The sequence below is a fragment of the Pleurodeles waltl genome, chromosome 8 (genome assembly GCF_031143425.1).
Source record: "Pleurodeles waltl isolate 20211129_DDA chromosome 8, aPleWal1.hap1.20221129, whole genome shotgun sequence".
Classification (NCBI taxonomy): Eukaryota; Metazoa; Chordata; class Amphibia; order Caudata; family Salamandridae; genus Pleurodeles; species Pleurodeles waltl.
In genome coordinates, this window is record NC_090447.1 from 1,437,576,247 (window position 1) to 1,437,601,996 (window position 25,750).

The window sequence follows — 25,750 nt, forward strand, 5'->3', positions numbered from 1 at the left end:
ATGCCCTGTTTGGTCCAAGGATTGCAGCTTTACTGTTTCTGGATGGGTGGTTGGTGTTGTGATGGCATGATGCTTCTATCCCATGGACTTCGAGCTGCAGGTGGTACTCTGCGCATGACTGAGGAAGGAGAATGCCCACATATGAGCATGGGAGGATGCACACATTTTGGGTACCATGCTCAGTGATTTCCGTCTTAGGTATGCTGAAGGTCCCCTTCCACTATGTGCGAAGTTTGTGTCTGGTTCATGCGTGCCCTAGTAGGTTTGTGCGGTTGTCCCTGTATGTCGAAACACCTCCCCTTATATTGCATGGCATAATCTTTCAATTTTAATGTAACTTTTAATTTCACTGTCAGTGTTATGCTCGATGCCTGCCATAGTGATCACAAGTATAGTTACGCTGGGTGCATGCTTGTACTGTGATGGAGTCTGCATTTTTGTGGGAGCTTTCTCTTTGTGTGACCATGGTGTGCTCTGTGTGCATCACTGTTTAGTGCATGCATTTTGTGATGTGGCAACGTTATCTACATATCTATGTACATTATATTGTGTCCATTTTAGTTACTCATTATTTGACAATCTTATTTGGAATAGTCCAGTGCATTTTGTGCTGGGGTAATGGTCGTGTGCCTATGCATTTCCATTAGTGTGTGAGTAGCAATATATCTGATTGCAAGGTATGTATGGAGGTGTTTGTGGGGTGGCATCTATGTTGTACTCTCTGGATCTTTGCAGCTCATGTGTTTGATTTTGTTTGTTTATTTCTCATACCATAGTATTTTTTAATTGTTTCAAGTTTTCCTGCACAGTCTTTGTGTCCTGATGTTTCACAAGAATGTTGCATATTTGAGATCGGCATCCTGGCTAAGTATACCATTGCTCTATATAATTAAGCCACTGACCGCTCAATGTGTACTTCTTAACTTCAAATCAGTTTAAGTAACTCCAAACTTTGAAATGTCAAGATGTAGGAATGAATTCATGTACTGATTCCTGGGTAAGTACTGCTGCGGTGCGTTTAGCATTTCCTCTAAACCAATTATGTTAGAGTTCAATAAGCAACTCTGCCAGAATTAATGGAACGTGGCCCTAGAAAACATACTTGGCATAGGCATAAAAAGCTTCCAATTTGGCCTCGAGTAAAAAACTCTTTAAGACCCTCCTTTCTTGTTCTCAAATCAGGATACAGAGTTTGCTACAGCTTAGCTCACAATGTCGCAGGGTTAATGGATTCTAACCTGAGCTACTTCAGGCGAGACTTTCATTCTGCATTGGGGTTGTCCACTTACTATATAATTAACACAGAAGCCTCCACTCAAGAGATTACATTTTGAGAAGGGCCCTGGCTTTTTGGGGACACCGTGGGGATACTATGATTAAGTCGTTTTTTTCTATAAATGTCAGAGCCACCTGGGGGAAGGCGCTCTAGAGCAGTGGTTCCCAATCTTTTGACTTCTGTGGACCCCTGCTTTATCATTACATGAACCTGGGGACCCCCAGTGAATCATTTTTGGAATCCGGGGACCCCCACTGAGTTATTACTGAAAGCTGGGGACCCAATCTTTTAAGATTACCTAATTTTCTAAGCAGTCGCAGACCCCCTGAGGAGGCTCCATGGACCCACAGGGGTCCCCGGACCACAGGTTGGGAACCATTGCTCTAGAGGCATGTGGGACATGTTTTATCACCTCATATACTGTGCTTGTCATCCACATTTTATTAGCTCTCTCCCACAAATGCCATCTGACAATCACTTCTGAAGGACCTCCTTTATGCTATGTGAAAGTCCTCGGATCTCTATCATGGGCTTCACTTTTGCACACTGACTTCAGAGTGCATCTCACCAAACACTGCCTGCGGTACAGCTCATAAATCACACATGCCGTGCCTGCAGAGAGCTTCTGTCGTGCGCACTGCCTGCGCAGTAGTAGCCCTCAGCCTTCTGTCTGCTGAACTGCATGGTGCTTGTTCCTGTTCAAGGTCTACATTTGTTTTGTATCTTATGTATTTTCTATATGATTCCTTTCTCTCACCCACCACCAGCAAGGCGCCCCTCGCAGTTCATCATCTGCACTGCACTTCTCTCTCCCTTACTGCATGTTCAATGCTTCTCTCAATTCAAGGTCTATCTTGGGCGTATTTATCATTCACTGCATGCCCGTTTTTCTCCCAGTGCATTATCTACATTGTAGCTCTTTTTCACTCACTGCCTGGATGTATTTCTCCCAGTGCATTGTCTATACTGTAGCCCTTTTTCATTCACTGCCTGCATGTATTTCTCCCAGTGCATTGTCTATACTGTAGCTCTTTTTCACTCACTGCCTGCGTGTACTTCTCCCAGTGCATTTTTTACATTGTAGCTCTTTTTCACTCACTGCCTGCGGGTATGTCTCCCATTGCATTTTCTATTTTGTGGCTCTTTTTCCACTCACTCCCTGCATGTATTTCTTCCAGTGTATGTTCTACATTTTAGCTCCTTTTTACTCACTGCCTGCTTGTATTTCTTCCAGTGTATGTTCTACATTGTAGCTCTTTTTCACTCACTGGCTGCATGTATTTCTCTCAGTGCATTGTCTACATTGTAGCTCTTTTTCACTCACTGCCTGCATGTATTTCTCCCAGTGCATTGTCCACATCCCGTTTCCTTTTCACTCACTGACTGCACGTATTTCTCCCGGTGTATTGTCTACATTGTAGTTCTTTTTCACTCAAGGCCTGTTCCCTCCTTCCAGTTCCAGGTCTACATTGTGCTCGTCTCTCTTTCACCATCTACACTGCACTTCTTCCTCTCAACCTGCAGGGTGTTTTTCTTTGCAGTCTCACTCACTACCTGAACAGCGCTTTGAGGCCAATCACTGACCATCCACTACCTAGGTATTACTCGTTCCAATTTGAGGAATATATTGAGAGAGGAGGGATTTACCTAGGATTTTGGGTTCAAGAAGAATTTGGGTGTCCTTCGCATGGAGCATCATGGGTTTCTTTAGCATGCGGTGTCAGTCTTCATTCTTATCCAGTCCTGGCTCTTGCACTTAGTTACAACAGATGTGGTAGTGGTTACACAGCTGTTCTTCTATGGTTCAAGGAAGAGGACAACCAGATGTGAAATCAAAAAAGATGCTTAAGTGACAGCATTTGCCTCTTTTTAGGACCTCAGAATCGGGCTGGCCTGGAGTGAACTCAAGAAGAAGACACCAGTGAAAGAGTCTCAGGTCTTCAGAAGGCAGGCCTGCGCCTCTGAAAGGACAACATGGCGGCAGCGGAGTGGCAGCCACAGGCCAGGACTGTACCACTGAATGGCCAATGTGGATGTGTCAGTCAGTCACAAGTCCAGCCTTTGTGTCTGGAATGGGAGTAGGTTGTATCCAGGTCAGGCATGGACCTCTGAAAGACCAGAAGAGCTGCATCCCAACCAGTCCCTGCTGCGGCTACAACGAGTTAGCACAATTAAAAAAATGTCACATAGAAATCTAAGTATGGCTAGGTGAGAGTTAGTCACAAGTCAAAATTGTGACTTTAAGGAGTGTAAGGCTGGCTAGCAGTTACAAGTCAGGATTTCTGGCTCTGACAGGCTGGTTGTACTTCAGCAAAGCCAGACACAAGTCATTCCTGTGTCAATGAAATGCCAGTAAAGCTAACGAAATGTGAGGGGCAGGAGAAGTCCGTGCCTCTCAAAGGCTGGTAACAGTGGTAGAGTCAGAAGTCAAGCAATAAAACAGTGATGATGCATAGGAAGTGGTCGACACAGACAAACATCACATCTAACCCCAGAAGAAATACAGCTACAAAAATGGAATACTACCTCAATGCGCGATATGTGACTACCACAAAACATTCAGTGACATTTTTGAGGACCAAAAACAACAATTTTTTTTTTTACGAAGCCATTATGGCATTATTTGAATAGCTAAACCAGTCCTTAATTTATGCTGGTGTTTGCAGGTAGCGGTCACTTTTGGGCACCGCGTCTTACTGTTGATCATTAGACTCTGACCCAGAGAAAGACAGAAAAGTCACAAAATTGAGATAGAAGGATGAAGAAAAAGATTGGAAAACAGTAGCAAAGGGAGAAAGCAGGAATGAAAAAGAGGCTGCTTTGGTGATATAAAGCGGTAGAAAGTGGACAAGCAAAGTTGTAGGCTCAATAGCGGCATGATCCTAAGAAAAACTTTCTGCCCCTGTCTATCTTTCACAAAGCAAGTACTGACTGAGCCTACATTTTCACTTCACAACTTCACAAAAATCCAGAGTTTATCATATGAGGGCTTATGAGAAGCAATTCAATTCAAACTTTATTTCGGCAATTTAAGCCATCAAGGCTTCACATAGTAATTCAACAATTAGATACAGTTATTGATAAAACAGTAAAAGGGATAGCAATTGTTTAAAAGAATAACATTTTTGAATCCTGATGAAAGAGCAAAATACATTCTAGTGTGCAGAACTGGTGGCGAAACATCTCACTTAAAGGGAGGTTCACACAGATAGACAAGGTGCAAAGGGCAAAATGCAAAATGCAGAGTCAGGCATACAAAGGCCTCAGTAACTAACAGCAACCTCAACAGCCCATGTGGCAGGACGCTTCTAATAGAGGTAGTTCATGCAATGAGATAAAGTACAAAATACAAGACGTAGAGTAGAAAATATGATATAAAGTGCATAATATAAAATGCTAACTCCACTATTAGCCAGCAATGAAACAGTAATCCTAGCATAACGGGGCCAGCAGTAGCACTGTATGGAGTTTGCAATAATGAATAGTGCCCTGTGGTCAACAATCTAGCAGGGAATTAAAAAACAAAAACAGAATCGGGCCTTGATTACTCCAGCGCTACATAGCGCACCGCTTGCTCTGGTGGCGCGGATGTGCCAGGGCCGGGCAAAGCCAAGGCCAACGGCGGGCCCATCTGGGCCCGTCCGTGGCTGGACAAGGCTAGGCTGGGCCATTCCGAGGACAAATAAGGTACTGTTTAGACTTTGTGCCCTATTTACTTATATTTATTGATCTGACCATGAACATTCTTCTGTGACCACTGTGTGGGGGGATTATGCTCTTCGTAATCCAACTAGGATTTGCTGAGGGTTGATAGACTGATTCTGACTCAAGTCCCATTGCGAGCTCTTAATTAGCTTAGAAGGGTTGGTTAGCTGATGCACCTGTGATTCAGACAAGCCATGGGCAAGCGTAAGACCACAGAGCATCCCGCAGGCCCACAGAAACAATCCACTGTCATCATGAAGCTTAGGAACTGCACACTGAAAGAGACAGACCTCGTGATAGAAGAGGTCGAATCCATCATAGGGAACAAAGACCTACCCAAGGAGCACCCGGGGCCTATGCAAAGAAAGAAATTACAACACGCTAAGAAAACACTGCCTGACATGTTCAGAAAGAAACACCAGGGCCAAACTCCCTCTGCTTTGGGAACCTTTAGACCAAAAAAACACACCAGTGGCATCTAACCCAGAACCTCCCTCTAAACAATGCCATTACATGAGATCCCTGTAGAGCCAGCAATAGTCTGCAAGAATTGCTTTCAGCCCCTGAAGGCTCTTGCCTCCACAACAGGTGACACAGGTGGCCTTGGGATAGCCTCTGAGTCTACCAACCTGGGAGAAACTGCAGAACCTGACCATTACCAGAACCCCTTACGAGATTGACAGATAAGGTAGGGGAAATGAATGGCATGCTTACACAGATTCTGACAGCGGTGCACCTGCTGACACAAGCTGTTATGGAGTTGAAAAAGGGAGGGAGAAGCTATGCTCATGTGGGAAGGGAGCAAAGGAAATCACGCTTAATAGAACAAGGCAGTCAATGATGTGGGGAGGTGTAACTCGCCATACATGATACAGGTATCTGCAGGGTACCAGGAACTCTATAGGCAACACAAACACGACATCTGCAGAACAAGCCCACCCTCACCCTCAGCCGTGGCCCTGTTTCCCACATAAACTTCAGGAATCTAGAGATGGACATCTGGAAGGCATAGCCTCGCCTCACTGAGGCCTTAATCTCTGACCATCTAGCCACAGCGAGTTGTAACTGATGGAGTGCCCTACACACAGAAGAATCTTATTGCTACCAATATTAACACTAACTCACCTCGGATTGGCAAAATTAATTTGATAAACATTCTGAAGCTCCCACCTTCATCTGGCCACGAAGGCGAGGAATCTCTGATCAATAAGGCAATACACTGAATCCGCCATGTTAGAGGGCGTAGATCCATAACCAGAGGAGATATCATTTCTGCAAGAAGACACCCTAGCCAAATACCTGCCTTTGATTATACTGAAATGATAATCGCTGATAGCAAGATTGTAGACAGCCTTCTGGCTTTGGATGTTAGAACATGTCCACCAAGAGGCTCCCTCGTTTAAATTAAATATTCCTGACCAGACATTCCTCAGGCGAATCCACGCACAGTTCCAACACCAAGCCTAACCCCAAATCACCCTTCTGACAATTATTCCATTGAGGGTGATGTAGATTGACTAAAGAAAATTCACACGCCCCTCACATCATTTTCGTTTTCACCTGAGGAGCATTTGTCACCTCTCAGTTCCACTCTAACATCATCCGAACCATCTCATATGGGAAATAAGCAGGCAAAAAATGTTCTAAGGCACCACTTAACACTAGTCTCCTGTAAAGTGGTGGGTGTGAAATCCAAGCTACTACTGCCTGATTTGAACATCTTCATGGAAGACATTGACATCTGCCTACTCCAGGAAACTTGGAGCTTGGAGCCCGTGTTTCAAGCCGGTACACTAATCATTGGATTCCAGCTAAAATAAAGCATTGTGGTAGACCTTATGGAGAGCTGCTTATATGACTTACAATATCTTTAGACTGCTCGGTACAATAACTAGCAATAGATTTCCTGGACATACTAGGAATCCAAATTAGTTGTAAAGTGGCAATCACCATTGATCTCAATAACATATACTCTAGAGGGATGAGAGGCGGTGAAAGGTCTGAAACCCTTGAAATCTTTGGCAGCCATTGGGAGAACCCAAAAAACCTCTCAAAAGCCCACAGGGTGCTGATTGCTGGAGACTTCAACACAACATTTGAGCCCCAAGGTTACAACGATATAGATCTATCCCAGGAGGAGGACAGGTTGTGGCATTCCCCAGCTCGACCTTCCACCAGTAAAATGATGGACTCAAGCAGCTCTCCAGCTGAAGTCCTTATCACAGGAGCATGGATTTAGAACCATCAATGGGGGGACAAAATCGGACATCAAGGGGGCATATAGTTATAACAAGCCCAATCAGGAGATCTGCATTAACTATTTATTTATCGACCTTAGGCTTTGGCATAAAGTGGTCGATATGGCAGTAGCATCAAGGCTAAAGAATGACCATAACCCACTTTGGGGGTCATTCCAACCTTGGTGGGCGGCTACCGCCGCCCGCCAGGCGGAAACCACCATTTGGCCACCATGCGTCCAAATATACGCGGCCCCCATTCTGACATTCCCGCTGGGCCGGCGGGCGCTAAACCAAGTTAGCACCCGCCGGCCCTGTGGGAATGAGGCTGCAACACAGAAGCCGGCTCCGAATGGAGCCGGCGGTGTTGCGGCCGTGCGACGGGTGCAGTTGCACCCGTCGCGCTTTTCACTGTCTGCTAGGCAGACAGTGAAAAGCTGGCCGGGGCCCTGTTAGGGGGCCCCTGCACTGCCCATGCCAGTGGCATGGGCAGTGCAGGGGCCCCAGGACACCCCTTACCGCCAGCCTCTTCCTGGCGGTGAAAACCGCAAGAAACAGGCTGGCGGTAAGGGGGTCAGAATCCCCAGGGCAGCGCTGCGCTGCGGGGCGACCGCGGCTTTACCGCCGCGGTCGGAATGGGATTGGAAGCACCGTTGGCGGTGCTTCCGTCATTCTTGCCCTGGCGGTCCAAGACCGCCAGGGTCAGAATGACCCCCTTTGTCTACTGTGGCCCAGCTCTTTCACACTCTTACGAAGCAACTCCAGCAAACCAATAACAGGCAACAGGCCACAGCTCTCTGCAACATATACTCTACTATCACTCCGGACCTTGTAATGGCCATTACAAAACTTGAGCCCATCCTTGCCTTAAATGCTAACACTGAGGGGGCAATCAGCACTCATGTATGCTTTTTCAAATCAATTGGGACTATTTTTTTTGCCTCTGCACCCCAGCTCCCTAGACAGACTAGTAAGAGTAAATCAGCTTTTGGCTAGTACAATAAGGCCAGTAGGCAAGCGAAAAGGCAGCTTGGGCTAGCAATGATATCAATCTGTGAAGCATAATGCCTTTACAAACACAAATCTAATAAGATTTCATGTCTGATAGTAGTGGTAGTCACTTATTTCTTTCAAAAGCCAAAAGCCAGCCTTGGTGGCAACAATGTAGGATGATTGGTGGTAAACATGCCTCCTATCGACTTATTTGTTGCAAACTCATTGGCCCCTAAAGCAACATTGGGAAGTATCCTCACAATTTTCCAATACTTTGCTGGGAGTTTTTGATCTACTTCCAAAACACTTAGGGGCCTATTCACAAAAGTTATTTAAGAGTACATAAAGTAATAGTACTTCATCTTTTATGTATAGATATCTCCACTCAGTGTCGGAGCTCTCTGCACATGAAGGTGTAGGATAAAGAAGTAAACGTGGTAAGGATAAGGAGGAGTGCTTGGAGAATGGGGAAGAGTTACTACTAAGAGGGTGGAACATTAAAGGAAAGATTTACAAACAGACATACTAAAACAAAATGCACACTCAGAAGAGAGTAACAAAATTGCAATACACAAAATACACATTTAAATCTACTACAGAAATGCTGCTGGTAAAACTAACTCAAATACTGTACCTCTCAAACTGTGGCAATAATCATTTCTTGTTAAATCCCTTTTTAAAACTAATTCTATCCCAATTTTTCAGATGGAACATTCAAAGCACTTGTGAAATATACAAAATCTATTGTTCTAATACACCTTTCAACTTCCTACACTATCTGAAGTCATTAATTTGACTATACTACAAACAGATACTACTCTATTCATCCATATGAGCAGCTACATTTAGATGTGCAGCTTTGCATCAACTTGTCAGTCAATACTAAGCTAAATGACAAATTAATCCAAATTGTTTATTTTGAGCCATTCCACTATAAAGTCCAAATATAGATGAAATACACAACGTATCAGGGGGAGATATATCCCCAGACAAATTCAGAGCAATTTTAAAATAAATCAATATGCCATTGCCCAAGTCTGGCCTTCAGAAAAAGCAATCAGACATCTTATATATATGACAACACACGGAATAATCATTTATTCTGTCGCCCACTTAGAATCGATATGCAGGTACAATTTATGTAAAGTGTATGGTACCAGAATACCATTCTCAGGATATCACCAGACAATAGTTTACATTTGGAGATAATAATAGATATTTACACACAGCTGTTCTTTTTGTAAACAATATTTAGGGCACAATATTTATCCTGGATGAAATGCTTGACGACGATAATCAAACATTCAAAGCATGTAAAGGGACAAGCTCTAGAAGAGTTCTCATTGATGAGAACTAATATGGTTATGGACTTACTTTTTACTGTGAGAAACATGGACTTGCTCACATCAGCTCCAACATCGTTGCTGACCTTGCATAGGTAATATCCACTGTCTTCCTCCAGAACATGCTTAATCAACAGGGAACCATTGGTGAGAAGCTGAATCCGGCCATTCAAGGCGATTGGCTGGAACTGGGGGACTCCAGAACCTAGAATCGAGAGCAGATGGTTCAATATTAAGCATCCATCCCTGACATCAATGGTAATTTCTTAGAGCGAAGTAAACCATTCTTGGCACAGCAGATGCAATATATCCAACAGATAAAATGAACACATAGAAAGTTATCGCCCCCTCCCGACAAGGCCACGAAATACTAAGATTGTGTGCACAAAACATTACAGGGTGAAGTGGATCCTATTTCCTAAAAAGTTTTATGCAGTTTCCTTAACTTTATAAGGCTTGCTCCTCACGTAACCGATGCAGATTCCATCCCTTCACTGCATCCAGAGAGAAGGTTCTCCCTCCATAAATGCCAGTTCCTATTATTAGGAGCTTAAGACTAATGGGTCAAATGCCAGCTGCAGCCACGGACGTGCTACTTGAGATTAGCTGCCCAGAAAGCTGCGTCTTGCAAAGAATGACTTTTGAACGGCAGTTCTAGCCTTAAAGGTAATTCTAAGCAGTAGAGGCACCAAATGCAAGGGTCTGAGACCCACATAATATGTTCACATCTAGACAGATTACAGCTCCATCAATTGGCAGCAAGCTGGACCTATTGGAGGTGATATAAAAGCTTACCTCTGGCTTCAAGGTGTATGGCATTTCCTTGTTCAAAACATGATTGGGCAAAGCAATTGATTATTTAAATGTATTAATAAAGAAAAGACTTTGGATCGTCAAATATAATTAATTTCCCTTCTAAATGCCTAGATCACATATAAAAGTGGCTGGAGTAGGAGGGAGACCAATAACTAGAGCCAACCAAACATCTCCCAGGTGACTGTGTCTTCAGTGGTAAGGAGCATCTCAGCTCTGTTTTTGTGGGGTTGAGCTTCTGTGTGTGTGGAGGAGGGGTTAGTTGTTTTTTTAGAGAGGGTTGATATTGAGGCCCTCCAGTTCCCAGAGCTTGTCCTGCTAGCGAAAATTCATTTTGAAGCTTCTTACATGTTAAGTGTAGCCCATGAGAATGAAGAACATTAGCTAGAATGCCAGTATATAAGTTTAAAAGGAGAGGGCATGACTGAGAGTCCAAGACGGCACACATGATCTAGATTGGCCCCTCGCACCACCCTTAAATTCTGGCATCACCTGAAAAAGTGAGGCACATGAGAAATATCCAGGTTCAGGATCCCTGACTGCAAGTTCTTGAGAGTACTGCTGGACAAAACTGGAAGTGAACCCGCCATAGCATGGAAAGATATTGGACAGCAAAAGTAAGCTTTGCGTGGTTGACCAAGCCCCATGTGCTTGAGTCAGCATGCAGGCTGCTCACCTGGTGCCAGCGTGAGTCACACAATTTCACTTCCCTTCACACGGTGAGGAGCCAATCTCACAGAGTGGCAGGCAAGGCGATCTGGCAACCACTGCATACAGTGGATTCCAGGTTGCCTATTGTGGCTGTCAGCAGCCGTTGTCCTTGAAAACACCCCAGGACATCCCCAACAGCCCCAGCAACCCTTTATTTTTTTAGGTGGGAGAGGGGTGCTGGCTTGGTAGATGGTAGAAGGCCTCCTAGATAGCACGTGCCACGGGGCCCCACCCCCTCCAATGTTCTACTCTCTCCTTACACGGTTAAATTTGTTTACAGGTTGACGGGTCTGAATACGTGGCTTTGAAGCCCACTCTCTCACTTATTTGGAAGGTCCCCTATCACAGCAGCTTACTAAGTTTCACCACACTTTGCCCACTACCTTTGACCCGTTGCATGGACATGAATGACAGAAATGTTAGAAATCTGGTCTGTTGATGGGCAGATGTGTCTGATTGGACATTTTAAAGTGGACCGATCAATCCTGATTTGCTAGCCACAACATAAACAATATGCTGCGGAAGCCAATACATGACTTGGGTACATGATCCCTGTGTCCTGAAAATCAATTAAAAAAATATAAAGGGACAGTGTGAGTGCACTCTCACCCCCAAGGGCATGGGTGGATGTCCCAAAGGGACCCCCTCTTGTTTCGATGGCCACAATGTGGACAACATATTGTAGCAGCGATTACAGGTTTCCGGGACACGGTCCTCTTTAAAATGCACTATCGTGAATGTCTGGTTTTGAGGGTCACAAAAAGGAGCCCATATGAAGGGTGATAACAAATTTTAGCCACAATATACTTAAATTGTTGACAGTGTTAAACCCATTTTAGGAATTCGGATGAGTTCTCAGGTGATTTTCCCCTATGAAAAATGCTGATTTCTACTGGGATTTGATGAACCATATTTAATAGTAAATTGTTTTTGCTCATGATTTTATCATAGAGGTTATGGAAGGTCCTCCAGAAGCTAAAATTAGAGTGAATTTTATATAATAACACATTACCTTTCTCAGCCACATGAGAACAAAGCCTGATATTCTGAGTTAAACATGCACTTTCAATGCAGTAACAGCTTGTCAGCAGATTCCCAACTGTTCTACTGAACAACTTGAGAGCTAACATTCTGTATTTATGACCAACATGTGGCAGACTTGAGCAGCATTTTGATATAATCAAAACTATAAAACTGAATGCATTTCCTACTGAGCAGATTGCACTAAATGAACACATTGAGGGGATTCTTTTTGTCATAGAAATTGTGGTTAGTGCTCTAGAAAGCTAACATGAGAGCAAATGGTCGTTGAGTTCACACCAAACTAGAGAGTAACAAAGCCTTTTGTCATTTTTACAGCAAAGGATTTAAGTTTAGGATTAGCAAGTGGTAAGAGGCTTTTGTCATTTCTCAGCTCAGCATGGATGGCAATCCTCCTCCTGAAATGTGTAATGTTCCTATTATGCCTGCATTCTGTTTAAAATATATGTGGGATATAAAAGAGATATTTATTTCTGATAGTAACTGCTAGTAACTGTTGCTTAGTTATATTATTTGTGTGCTTATGGGTGTCTTAATTTCAGCAAGGTCAATAGCATCAAGTTCAGGTGACATCATTTCCTATGAATATTCTGCGTAAAAAAAGAACATATGAAGCAACTTCCTGGGATCTCATTGGTGCAGTCAATGAATGTGTGATGCCAAACTTGCTACTCCTTGTATTTTGGTGAACCAACATCTTTCAAGTTACTGCCATTAAATCTGTGATAATTGTTCATCTGGGCTACTGCAATAGTTTATATTCTGCGATTTCCTCTACCTTCCTTTCCGGCTTACTGCTAGCCAAGAATAGCACTATACATCTGGCATAGGCTTGTGCTACCACTGCACGTAACACCTTTTACTGGCTCCTCATAAAACACAAAGGACTTTTCAGGATAATGTGCTTTACATTAAAGAGTGTTCATAGCATAGGCCTTGTTTAACTTCAGTATAAAATCACGCTATCTTCCCGTCAGACCGAATTTTGATCATTATACCAATAACAAGGTCATTCTCATTATTGTCATTAGGCTTTCCTCATATCTGTGTACAGGGACTTTGACTCTAGATTGCAGTGATCCTGGATCTCCACCTTTGTAAATCAGTAGTCTGCTGAATTCTAAATCACAGCTCTTCTAAACTGGCCGTAGTTACTGACGGTCCATGGTGATCAGCGCCTACAGTCAATAGGGTTCATTACGTGTAGGGACAATTGTCTTATCAATTCATTCATTCCTGTTTCCCGTTCCTTTGTTCATTCATGTGTCCATTTCAAGAACAAAGTGAACAGCACACATTTAAATGAAAAATCATAACAGATCAGCTGACTTATTCATACATACACAGAAGAGCTTTTGGTCAGCAGGCCTCATCTACTGGTCTGTTTAATTGTCATTCACATTTTGGTTCCATCCGCCTGAGTATATGCCATGGGGCCATAGGGCAGCCCACTTTACCCATTGAATCTTGTCATCCGAGTGAATGGACATTTGCAAATATGTCTAAAAATAAACCCTTACTCTTCAATTACAAAGCTAGTTCAAGTTGTGCTTTTTCATTTATTTTTATATTACCTTTAAATATTGGCTATTTAGTTAGTCTGCACTTTGAGGACCCGGTTAGTTGGTCATTTTCCATCTCCTTTGTTAATGCAGGGCTTGATTACGATCTTGGCGGATGGGATACTCCGTCACAAATGTGACGGCTATCCCGTCCACCATATTACAAGTTCCATTATATCCTATGGAACTTATAAACTGGCGGGCGGGATATCTGTCACATTTGTGACAGAGTATCTCATCCGCCAAGGTCATAATCTGGCCCTTCGTTTTTGCAAAGTGACACTGTAACTTTGTAATTGTCTGCAGTTTGAGTGCTGCACTAGGTGGAAATTTATTATTGCTTCTTTTACAAATAAAATAATAATAATAATAATATCAATAATAAAACATAACAACAATAACAAAGACAACAATAATAATAATAACACTAACAATAATAATATTAAAATGTAGGATGAAAAACATAATTAATGAAACACCATCAGTGCATTTTTTTAAATGTAACATTTTTATTTCAAGTATATGGCACCCACTTTGAGTGACAGCATATTTTCTTTTTCTTTTTTGTGACACATGCTTGCAAAAAGATAACCACTTGACCTATTGGCATTGTCAGTGCATGCTTATCCGATGTATCCAGTCAACCTGCGAGAGACATTGGAATTGTGGCGACTTTACAATACTCCTTTGCCTTCTTTTGATATAAGATTTTATATGTTCCCACACACTGCTAATCTTGATGAATGATTTTTTGCGCTAATTTATTTGATTCACCAAGATCATAATCATCGCATTGCTTTGAAAAACAAAAACATCCTGTTAATGTCTTCTGCCAGTGACCAATAGCAATTTCCCATCTGACACAAGCAGCTGCAAGGGAAAGAGCTGCAGGTATATTTCACATGTCCGCATGCAAGTGCTATTCTGCCTGCCAGTCTTAGTTACTAAGGGTTTGATCAAAGGTAAACTTACACTTTTGTGTCAGTTTACGACTGCTTGCTATTCACAGCGGTACTGTCCTATCTTTTTATGTACGGAGACTCTGCAGTCATAAAGATACTACTAGTAAAATATGTTTGTGAACTTACGCAAAAGTGTACATTTACCTTTATGAATCAGGGCCTAAGTGTACTTCAGAGGAGGTGGGATGTCCAATGGAGCACACTGCTGTTGCTCTGCAGTTGCATTACTGGCAGTACTCAATTGCATGATAGGTGATAGTCAACTACCAAATACTTATTAATGCCCAATATCTACTAATGGTGATGACCAGTGTTTAATTCGTGCTTGTTGTTTATGGTGCTGAACTTATTTTTGAGGGCTGGTGGCTATTCTTCTGCCGCAAGCATTTGCTGCGAGCAAAAGACACACATGGGAAAGACTGAGGAAGAGAAAAACGAAAAAGCGTCACAATGGGAGAAAGCAGAAATCTGCAAGAGTGAGCTGAAGAGGCAGAGAGTGGCTTTAAATGGATTGAAGAGGCCCGAGATGGCTTCAGGATTATGCTGCCTCAGCATTCCGTGTTCCCACATTTAATTGCAGCAGCCGAGTGTGTAAGAGAAGGGCTTAGAGCACCAGCATGTTTTAATTTACAAATTAAGCATTGGTGATGACTAACTCTTTAATTGGAATAAATTAGAAAACCAGCTACTCCCATAAAGGCACAATTCAAAATAAAAGATACAACCAGCCTAAAGAAAATGTAAGTTACGTCAACCACAAAATAAGGTGCAATTTCTGAAACTCTCCCACTCTCCTGGCAGCATAGCTTTACAAACAGAAACAGACCTTGCTGGAAATATAGGGAGCATTTGAAAACCTCACTCCTGACTTTAGAAAAGAAACACAGCAGTGCCATGCTAACAGAAGGTTGTGCACTAAGCAAATGTCAAATAACAATCACGAAAACATACTTTACAAGTGACTGATTTTGAAACAGATTATGATTCTCAGCAAACAGATACCACTTTGCTCCACCAATTAACATTAATTTACTGCAGTTCTTGTAATAATGAGTTGAAAGAGGAACTGGGAAATAGAGAGCGAAATTAAATATACAGTGGAATTTCATTAGCAAGTAAAATGTGGTAATTGGCTGCATTTAGTAAGCTTTTTGTGGGTAATGAGAGGCTATTCATGTACTATTTATTGCACAGGGCGCTACTTCCCTTACGCCTTTCAACATATTTTTGCACACAATATGCCTTTATGTGTTCGTTTTATTTGAGTTAGTTTCTTTTATTCTTGCTTTTAGTTATAAAGTGAAAGGATATATACATTTCTGTCTGTCCATCTTTGTTGGGATTGATTGAATAATTGCAAGAACATGGCCCATAAGGAGAAAAGGAGGGAAAGCAGCTGATCTTCAGCAAATCATATTGAACGAGAAAAAATATATATTTTCTGGCCCAAAATATATTCATGGGAATCCTAAGGTTTCTTGGGAGACGGACAATCTCTTCAAATCTTGGATTGTTCTTTGTTTTGTTTTGAAAAAAATGATGGGTTGTAAATAAAAACGTGCCGGTGCCCAAAGCCCCCCTCTTAAACATGCGGCTGTTGCAATTAAATGTGCGAACATGGAATACTGAGGCAGCGTAATCCTGAAGCCATCTCGGGCCTCTTCAATTCATTTAAAGCCACTTCCTGCCACTTCAGCCCACTCTTGCAGCTTTCTGCTTTCTCTCATTGTGACGCTTTTTCGTCCGTTGTTCCTTCGTCTTTCCCATAGGTATCTTTTGCTTGCTGTAAATGCCTGAGGCAGAAAAATAAGTGCTGGTGCTCCGCACCAGAAACAACAAGCACAAATTAAGCACTGGGTTCTCATATCTTCGTCAAGCATAGGTAACACACTTAGGGCCTGAGTACGAGTTCGGCAGATGGTTTGGCCCATCCGCCGAACTTCCGATGGGGAGGGTGCCACCATATTGGATACCTCTCTGCCGGGCTCATTATGAGTTTCCTTCTAGATCAGTGGGCGGAAACTCGAATTTCGGCCGGCTGGCCTAGCGGGAAACAGGCTACAGCATTGTCTCCAGCTCGTAAAGCAGACAGTGAACATTGCGAGGGTGCTGGCCAGGGGGGCCCCTGCACTTTCCAAGCCAAGTGCATGCACAGTGTAGGGGCCCCCCTGGGTCCACCTGCACCCGTTTTCTGCCAGCCTTTTTATGGCAGTGTTACCGACATGAAATTGCTGGTGGAGAACAAGGTCGTAATCCCCAGGCCAGCGCTGCCTGCAGCACTGCCCTGCTGGATTAGGACCGTCACAACAGCCAGATTGCCAGTATCTCTAATCCTGGCGGTCCGACCATGACACAACTGCAGTGGTCATAATTTGACGGTCGACCCGCCGCCAATGAGGCAGTCTGAGCTCAAGTCTACCAGCAGAAGACTCGCGCTCGGACAGCCTGGAGAGGGGTAGCATTGTGTGAAGTGGAGTGCAGTGGAACTGCATGGGATGAAGTGGAATTGTGTGGCGTGGAATGAATTGTGTGGAGTGGAACTGTGTGGCTTCAAATTGTGTGGAGTGGAATTGTGGAAAAGAGTGGAATTGCGTTGCATCGAATTGGTGTGGAGTAGAATTGTGTGGTGTGGAGTGGAACTGTGTGGAGTGCAGTGGTACTTTGTGGAGTACAGTGAAACTGTGGCATGCAGTGGAACTATGTGGAGTGGAGTGCAACAGAATGGAGCTGAATTGAGTGCTGTGGAGTGGAATTGTGTGGAGTGGAGTTGAATTGTGTGGCCTAAAATTGTATGGAGTGGAATTGAGTGGAGTGGAATTGTGTGGCATGGATAGCAGTTCCAATGTTAAGAAAGGCAGGAATAGTATATCCAAATACGCAATGTCCTGTATGCGTTTTATTAAAATATTTTAATTGCTCACTGACTGAATTAATTTTATGCAAATAATTGGTCTGAAACAGTAACAAACGTATGCGGCCAGACCTGAGGAACAGTGCATAAGCTGCTAGGGTGTGTTACTGAGTTGTTTAGTACATAGTACCCCCAAATTCATAATACCGTAAAGGAAAACAAACAGTGACAAACAAAAAGAACACAGACGAGGCAACAAAATAAACAGTTGAAGAAAAATATCTATAATCTTTTGTTTTTAAAGCATATTATATTGCAAACCTTCACATTGTTTCTATAACTGGTGTGTACTTTGTTTCTCTTGGTAGTGTTTTTCCCATGTAAACTATTTAATGATAGACTTTTCAATGATAGGGTGGTGTCTGCAAAGCTCATTGGTTAAAAAATAGTCACTTTTTGTTTGAATTCCTTGTATATTGTTTTATTTAATGATGTACTAAGTGCTTCTTTGGAATAATGTGTACATTGTATCTCCGTGAGTTGTGTGTAATCTTACTCTGGGTTGGTTTGTTGAGTGGTACACATTGGTCTTTAATATTACACATTTCCCCATAATATCAACACATACCACTGATTGGGTGTGGATGGGGCAGGCTACCATTAGCAGCGGGATACCAAGCAAGGCATTGGGTGTCAAGAGAGTCAGATTCATAAGGGATAGCAGGAGGAGGGCGGGAGGGGGCATCAAGACAAACCATTTTAATACTATTTCGTCCTAAAAATGTGAAGTACCGTTTATCATCAAATACACCTGCAAGTCAGGCTATTGTTTCTTAGTTAAATCTCTCTTCCTTATTTTGCTGTTTGTCATAGCATTCCCAGTGCTAAGAAAGTCAGGAACAGTAGACACGCACTGTATCTGTTTTATTTAAATATTATAATTGCTCTCCGACTGTATAGATTCCTATCTACGGGGAGGTTACACAGACATGCTGTAGCAGGATTGACAAACACATATGTCGATCAACGCTCACAAGCAAAGAGGGTCACCCAGGCAGGGGCAACATATACAAGTATGGTGAGACAAGCTCATTGGATAAATATTTTAAAAATTATTAGCATCCAGAGATGCGCGTGAGCACACACGCGTGCAGTGATAGAGCAGCACACGCAGAAGCGGGTACAAAAAATGAGCGCTATATACAGCGAGTGTTATAAAACATGTGAACTACAAAAGGAACAGACAGGCACATGTGAGATGAAGAGGTATGATTCTCACGCAGGTTCAGGTGGGAAGGTGACAAAAGTTTGATAGAGGTCAGTACAGGACTTGAAACGATGTGTCCTATTGAAATTGACCAAGGTCGAAACCTATAATTTTCTTTTTACGTCACCCTATGATAGCATCATAATTAACTTTGCTAGATGATTTGACCTGTCAAGGGAGCAGAGCTGTGCTTTTGTTTTGAAGTCATTGTTTCTGCAACCGCTGACGTGGACAAAGACTACAACTCCCAGAATTCATTAGATTTTTAAAAAAAACCGGGAATGTAGTATTGTGCTCTTCGTGACATTGAGGGAACTGGTAAACTTAGTTTTCAGCTAGTAACACGCTGCAAGTCAATATGTCCTAGCATTACTGGCAGTACTCAATTGCATGATAGGTGATAGTCAACTACCAAATACTTATTAATGCCCAATATCTACTAATGGTGATGACCAGTGTTTAATTCGTGCTTGTTGTTTATGGTGCTGAACTTATTTTTGAGGGCTGGTGGCTATTCTTCTGCCGCAAGCATTTGCTGCGAGCAAAAGACACACATGGGAAAGACTGAGGAAGAGAAAAACGAAAAAGCGTCACAATGGGAGAAAGCAGAAATCTGCAAGAGTGAGCTGAAGAGGCAGAGAGTGGCTTTAAATGGATTGAAGAGGCCCGAGATGGCTTCAGGATTATGCTGCCTCAGCATTCCGTGTTCCCACATTTAATTGCAGCAGCCGAGTGTGTAAGAGAAGGGCTTAGAGCACCAGCATGTTTTAATTTACAAATTAAGCATTGGTGATGACTAACTCTTTAATTGGAATAAATTAGAAAACCAGCTACTCCCATAAAGGCACAATTCAAAATAAAAGATACAACCAGCCTAAAGAAAATGTAAGTTACGTCAACCACAAAATAAGGTGCAATTTCTGAAACTCTCCCACTCTCCTGGCAGCATAGCTTTACAAACAGAAACAGACCTTGCTGGAAATATAGGGAGCATTTGAAAACCTCACTCCTGACTTTAGAAAAGAAACACAGCAGTGCCATGCTAACAGAAGGTTGTGCACTAAGCAAATGTCAAATAACAATCACGAAAACATACTTTACAAGTGACTGATTTTGAAACAGATTATGATTCTCAGCAAACAGATACCACTTTGCTCCACCAATTAACATTAATTTACTGCAGTTCTTGTAATAATGAGTTGAAAGAGGAACTGGGAAATAGAGAGCGAAATTAAATATACAGTGGAATTTCATTAGCAAGTAAAATGTGGTAATTGGCTGCATTTAGTAAGCTTTTTGTGGGTAATGAGAGGCTATTCATGTACTATTTATTGCACAGGGCGCTACTTCCCTTACGCCTTTCAACATATTTTTGCACACAATATGCCTTTATGTGTTCGTTTTATTTGAGTTAGTTTCTTTTATTCTTGCTTTTAGTTATAAAGTGAAAGGATATATACATTTCTGTCTGTCCATCTTTGTTGGGATTGATTGAATAATTGCAAGAACATGGCCCATAAGGAGAAAAGGAGGGAAAGCAGCTGATCTTCAGCAAATCATATTGAACGAGAAAAAATATATATTTTCTGGCCCAAAATATATTCATGGGAATCCTAAGGTTTCTTGGGAGACGGACAATCTCTTCAAATCTTGGATTGTTCTTTGTTTTGTTTTGAAAAAAATGATGGGTTGTAAATAAAAACGTGCCGGTGCCCAAAGCCCCCCTCTTAAACATGCGGCTGTTGCAATTAAATGTGCGAACATGGAATACTGAGGCAGCGTAATCCTGAAGCCATCTCGGGCCTCTTCAATTCATTTAAAGCCACTTCCTGCCACTTCAGCCCACTCTTGCAGCTTTCTGCTTTCTCTCATTGTGACGCTTTTTCGTCCGTTGTTCCTTCGTCTTTCCCATAGGTATCTTTTGCTTGCTGTAAATGCCTGAGGCAGAAAAATAAGTGCTGGTGCTCCGCACCAGAAACAACAAGCACAAATTAAGCACTGGGTTCTCATATCTTCGTCAAGCATAGGTAACACACTTAGGGCCTGAGTACGAGTTCGGCAGATGGTTTGGCCCATCCGCCGAACTTCCGATGGGGAGGGTGCCACCATATTGGATACCTCTCTGCCGGGCTCATTATGAGTTTCCTTCTAGGTCAGTGGGCGGAAACTCGAATTTCGGCCGGCTGGCCTAGCGGGAAACAGGCTACAGCATTGTCTCCAGCTCGTAAAGCAGACAGTGAACATTGCGAGGGTGCTGGCCAGGGGGGCCCCTGCACTTTCCAAGCCAAGTGCATGCACAGTGTAGGGGCCCCCCTGGGTCCACCTGCACCCGTTTTCTGCCAGCCTTTTTATGGCAGTGTTACCGACATGAAATTGCTGGTGGAGAACAAGGTCGTAATCCCCAGGCCAGCGCTGCCTGCAGCACTGCCCTGCTGGATTAGGACCGTCACAACAGCCAGATTGCCAGTATCTCTAATCCTGGCGGTCCGACCATGACACAACTGCAGTGGTCATAATTTGACGGTCGACCCGCCGCCAATGAGGCAGTCTGAGCTCAAGTCTACCAGCAGAAGACTCGCGCTCGGACAGCCTGGAGAGGGGTAGCATTGTGTGAAGTGGAGTGCAGTGGAACTGCATGGGATGAAGTGGAATTGTGTGGCGTGGAATGAATTGTGTGGAGTGGAACTGTGTGGCTTCAAATTGTGTGGAGTGGAATTGTGGAAAAGAGTGGAATTGCGTTGCATCGAATTGGTGTGGAGTAGAATTGTGTGGTGTGGAGTGGAACTGTGTGGAGTGCAGTGGTACTTTGTGGAGTACAGTGAAACTGTGGCATGCAGTGGAACTATGTGGAGTGGAGTGCAACAGAATGGAGCTGAATTGAGTGCTGTGGAGTGGAATTGTGTGGAGTGGAGTTGAATTGTGTGGCCTAAAATTGTATGGAGTGGAATTGAGTGGAGTGGAATTGTGTGGCATGGATAGCAGTTCCAATGTTAAGAAAGGCAGGAATAGTATATCCAAATACGCAATGTCCTGTATGCGTTTTATTAAAATATTTTAATTGCTCACTGACTGAATTAATTTTATGCAAATAATTGGTCTGAAACAGTAACAAACGTATGCGGCCAGACCTGAGGAACAGTGCATAAGCTGCTAGGGTGTGTTACTGAGTTGTTTAGTACATAGTACCCCCAAATTCATAATACCGTAAAGGAAAACAAACAGTGACAAACAAAAAGAACACAGACGAGGCAACAAAATAAACAGTTGAAGAAAAATATCTATAATCTTTTGTTTTTAAAGCATATTATATTGCAAACCTTCACATTGTTTCTATAACTGGTGTGTACTTTGTTTCTCTTGGTAGTGTTTTTCCCATGTAAACTATTTAATGATAGACTTTTCAATGATAGGGTGGTGTCTGCAAAGCTCATTGGTTAAAAAATAGTCACTTTTTGTTTGAATTCCTTGTATATTGTTTTATTTAATGATGTACTAAGTGCTTCTTTGGAATAATGTGTACATTGTATCTCCGTGAGTTGTGTGTAATCTTACTCTGGGTTGGTTTGTTGAGTGGTACACATTGGTCTTTAATATTACACATTTCCCCATAATATCAACACATACCACTGATTGGGTGTGGATGGGGCAGGCTACCATTAGCAGCGGGATACCAAGCAAGGCATTGGGTGTCAAGAGAGTCAGATTCATAAGGGATAGCAGGAGGAGGGCGGGAGGGGGCATCAAGACAAACCATTTTAATACTATTTCGTCCTAAAAATGTGAAGTACCGTTTATCATCAAATACACCTGCAAGTCAGGCTATTGTTTCTTAGTTAAATCTCTCTTCCTTATTTTGCTGTTTGTCATAGCATTCCCAGTGCTAAGAAAGTCAGGAACAGTAGACACGCACTGTATCTGTTTTATTTAAATATTATAATTGCTCTCCGACTGTATAGATTCCTATCTACGGGGAGGTTACACAGACATGCTGTAGCAGGATTGACAAACACATATGTCGATCAACGCTCACAAGCAAAGAGGGTCACCCAGGCAGGGGCAACATATACAAGTATGGTGAGACAAGCTCATTGGATAAATATTTTAAAAATTATTAGCATCCAGAGATGCGCGTGAGCACACACGCGTGCAGTGATAGAGCAGCACACGCAGAAGCGGGTACAAAAAATGAGCGCTATATACAGCGAGTGTTATAAAACATGTGAACTACAAAAGGAACAGACAGGCACATGTGAGATGAAGAGGTATGATTCTCACGCAGGTTCAGGTGGGAAGGTGACAAAAGTTTGATAGAGGTCAGTACAGGACTTGAAACGATGTGTCCTATTGAAATTGACCAAGGTCGAAACCTATAATTTTCTTTTTACGTCACCCTATGATAGCATCATAATTAACTTTGCTAGATGATTTGACCTGTCAAGGGAGCAGAGCTGTGCTTTTGTTTTGAAGTCATTGTTTCTGCAACCGCTGACGTGGACAAAGACTACAACTCCCAGAATTCATTAGATTTTTTAAAAAAACCGGGAATGTAGTATTGTGCTCTTCGTGACATTGAGGGAACTGGTAAACTTAGTTTTCAGCTAGTAACACGCTGCAAGTCAATATGTCCTAGCTACTTTATTTGTATGTTTACCTGTGGATCAAAAAGCTGGGAGATACAAGTTACAGGTTTGTTGGTTACCTCGTGAAAAATGCATGACTACTGTGGGTGGTGAACAGACCGTCTTGCTCAAGTAACTGAAACTGGCTGCTTATAGCACGATAGATGGTGCAGAATGCCTTTTATGCGCAAAAACCATCTCACTATAAAGTACCTTATTTATCTGTAATATAAACCTGCCGATGAATCGGTCTAGGAGAGTCAAATTGGTTCACAAATCAAAACTATTCACTGAAGGCAGCAATGCTTAGCGGCTGGCAAAATAATAAAAGGACTACTGCAGCTAACTAATTTAAAACGGTGAGGTCACAGAGGTAGAGTGAGGTTTGGTGAGTTAGATGTGGAGGTGGAGGGAAGAGCTTAGGCTGAGATATTTAGGAGATGAAAGTGGTCTAAGGGATTTGGGATGAGTCAGAGTGAGAAAGGAGGATAGTTTGATAGAGACATGACATAAGAGTGATGAAAAATGAGAGCAGAAATTCATAGATATCTAGTATAGCAACCCAAAAACCAGGAGGCATGCAATGATCCACAAACATGCCAAGCACAGAAACAACATATACACATACATACACATATATATATATATATATATATATATATATATATATATATATATATATATTTATACACACACACACATGAATACACACACATATGCACATACAATACATAATTAGAATCATGGGTAAAAAATACTTAGTCAGACAGGTTTAAAAGAGTGTGTGTGTATTTTATTGTTATGACAGTAGCAATACATATTTTCCAAAGAAACTATAAATAAATAGAAATATACATATAATCTGAAAAAATATTTATCCACATAGGCATATGCAGTTCATAGTTGTTTGAAAAAGGTGGTTATGAAGGAAAGAGCCAACTCTTGAGTAGTTTTCTGAAAACAAGCAAGTTATCTGTGGCTCTTATAGTTGGGGGTAATGAATTCCATAGTTTGGCTGCTTGGACGGAGAAGGATGTACCACCTACAGTCTTTTTCTTGTATGGTGGTGTTCTAAGGCGGGGTGCCAGTCTTGAGCGGAGGGTTCTTTGTTGGATGTATTTGGTAATTTTCTTTCTGATAAAAAGCGGTCCTGTTCCATGTATAGCTTTGTGGGTGATACAAAGCAGTTTGAAAGTGCATCTTCTGGCAACGGGTAACCAGTGTAGTGCTCTCAAGGCAGGGGAGATGTGGGCTTGCGGCTTTATATGTAGTAGTAGCCTGGCTGCGGAATTCTGGATACGTAGTAGTTTTTTCATAACAGATAGAGATGATCCATGGTAGAGGCTATTGGCATAATCCAGTTCGGATAATACAAGTGAGATAGTAGCTTGCACCTTGCGTGGAAATCCGAGGTGGGGGAAGATGCGTCGTAAAGTCTTTAAGGTGATGAAGCTTGTGCGTGCTAATTTGTCTACTTGGGCATTCATAGTTAGCTTGGAATCTATGGTGATTCCTAGGTTTTTAACTTCCTTGGATAATTGAGGAGGTGGTCCGAGATCTTCAGGCCAGACGCACAGAGGGTCATAATTTTTCCAGTCACCACATATGAGTATTTCTGTTTTGGAGGTATTTAGTTTGAGATGGCTCCAGGTCATCCACTGATCAACGGCTCTGAGGCAACTGAAGATTTGTGAGTTTTCAATGTTTTTGGGGCATTCTAATTTAAGTAGTACTTGTGTGTCATCTGCATAGTTGTAGCATGTGAGATGGAAATCATTGATCAGTTCTGGTAAAGATATCATGTAGATGTTAAAAAGCAAAGGTGAGATGATTGACCCTTTGGGGACCCCTGTTTTTGTGAGGTAGGGTTCGGACGAGAAGGGGGGCGAGGGGATGATATTCGCTCTTTTTTGGAGATAGGAAGTAATCCAGTCGAGAGCAATCCCTTGTATGCCGGCTTCGTGGAGTCTTTGAGTTAGGGTGTCATGGTCAACCGTATCAAAGGCAGCTGAGAGGTCCAAGAGAAGTAGTGCAGCAACTCCATTTCGGTCGACTGTGTTTTTAAGATCGTCCCAGATTGCCATGAGTGCCGATTCAGTGCTTCTTCCTGGGCGGAATCCAGTTTGGAAGTCTGAAAGTATAGAATTGTCTTCAATGAATTGTGACATCTGGGCGAATGCTGCTCTTTCTATCAATTTGCCCAGGAAAGGTCCATTTGTGATAGGTCTGTAGTTGTTGGGGTCTTGCGGGTCTAGGTTTGTTTTCTTTAATAATGGTCGTATGTATGCCTTTTTCAGGTCTGTAGGAAAAGTTCCTGAAGTTAAAGAGTTGTTGATGATTCTTCTTACAGGTGTGGCAGCAGAAGTAGAT

General features: G+C 42.5%; 1 protein-coding gene across 1 annotated transcript in view; it reads right to left on the reverse strand.

Moving 5' to 3' along the window:
- Positions 1-25,750, reverse strand: part of DSCAM (DS cell adhesion molecule) — a 1,000,736-nt gene that overhangs the window by 429,420 nt on the left and 545,566 nt on the right. Inside the window, exon 11 of the mRNA XM_069202587.1 lies at positions 9,586-9,759. Within this exon, the coding sequence (XP_069058688.1) occupies positions 9,586-9,759 (174 nt within the window). The remainder of the gene's footprint in view (positions 1-9,585; positions 9,760-25,750) is intronic.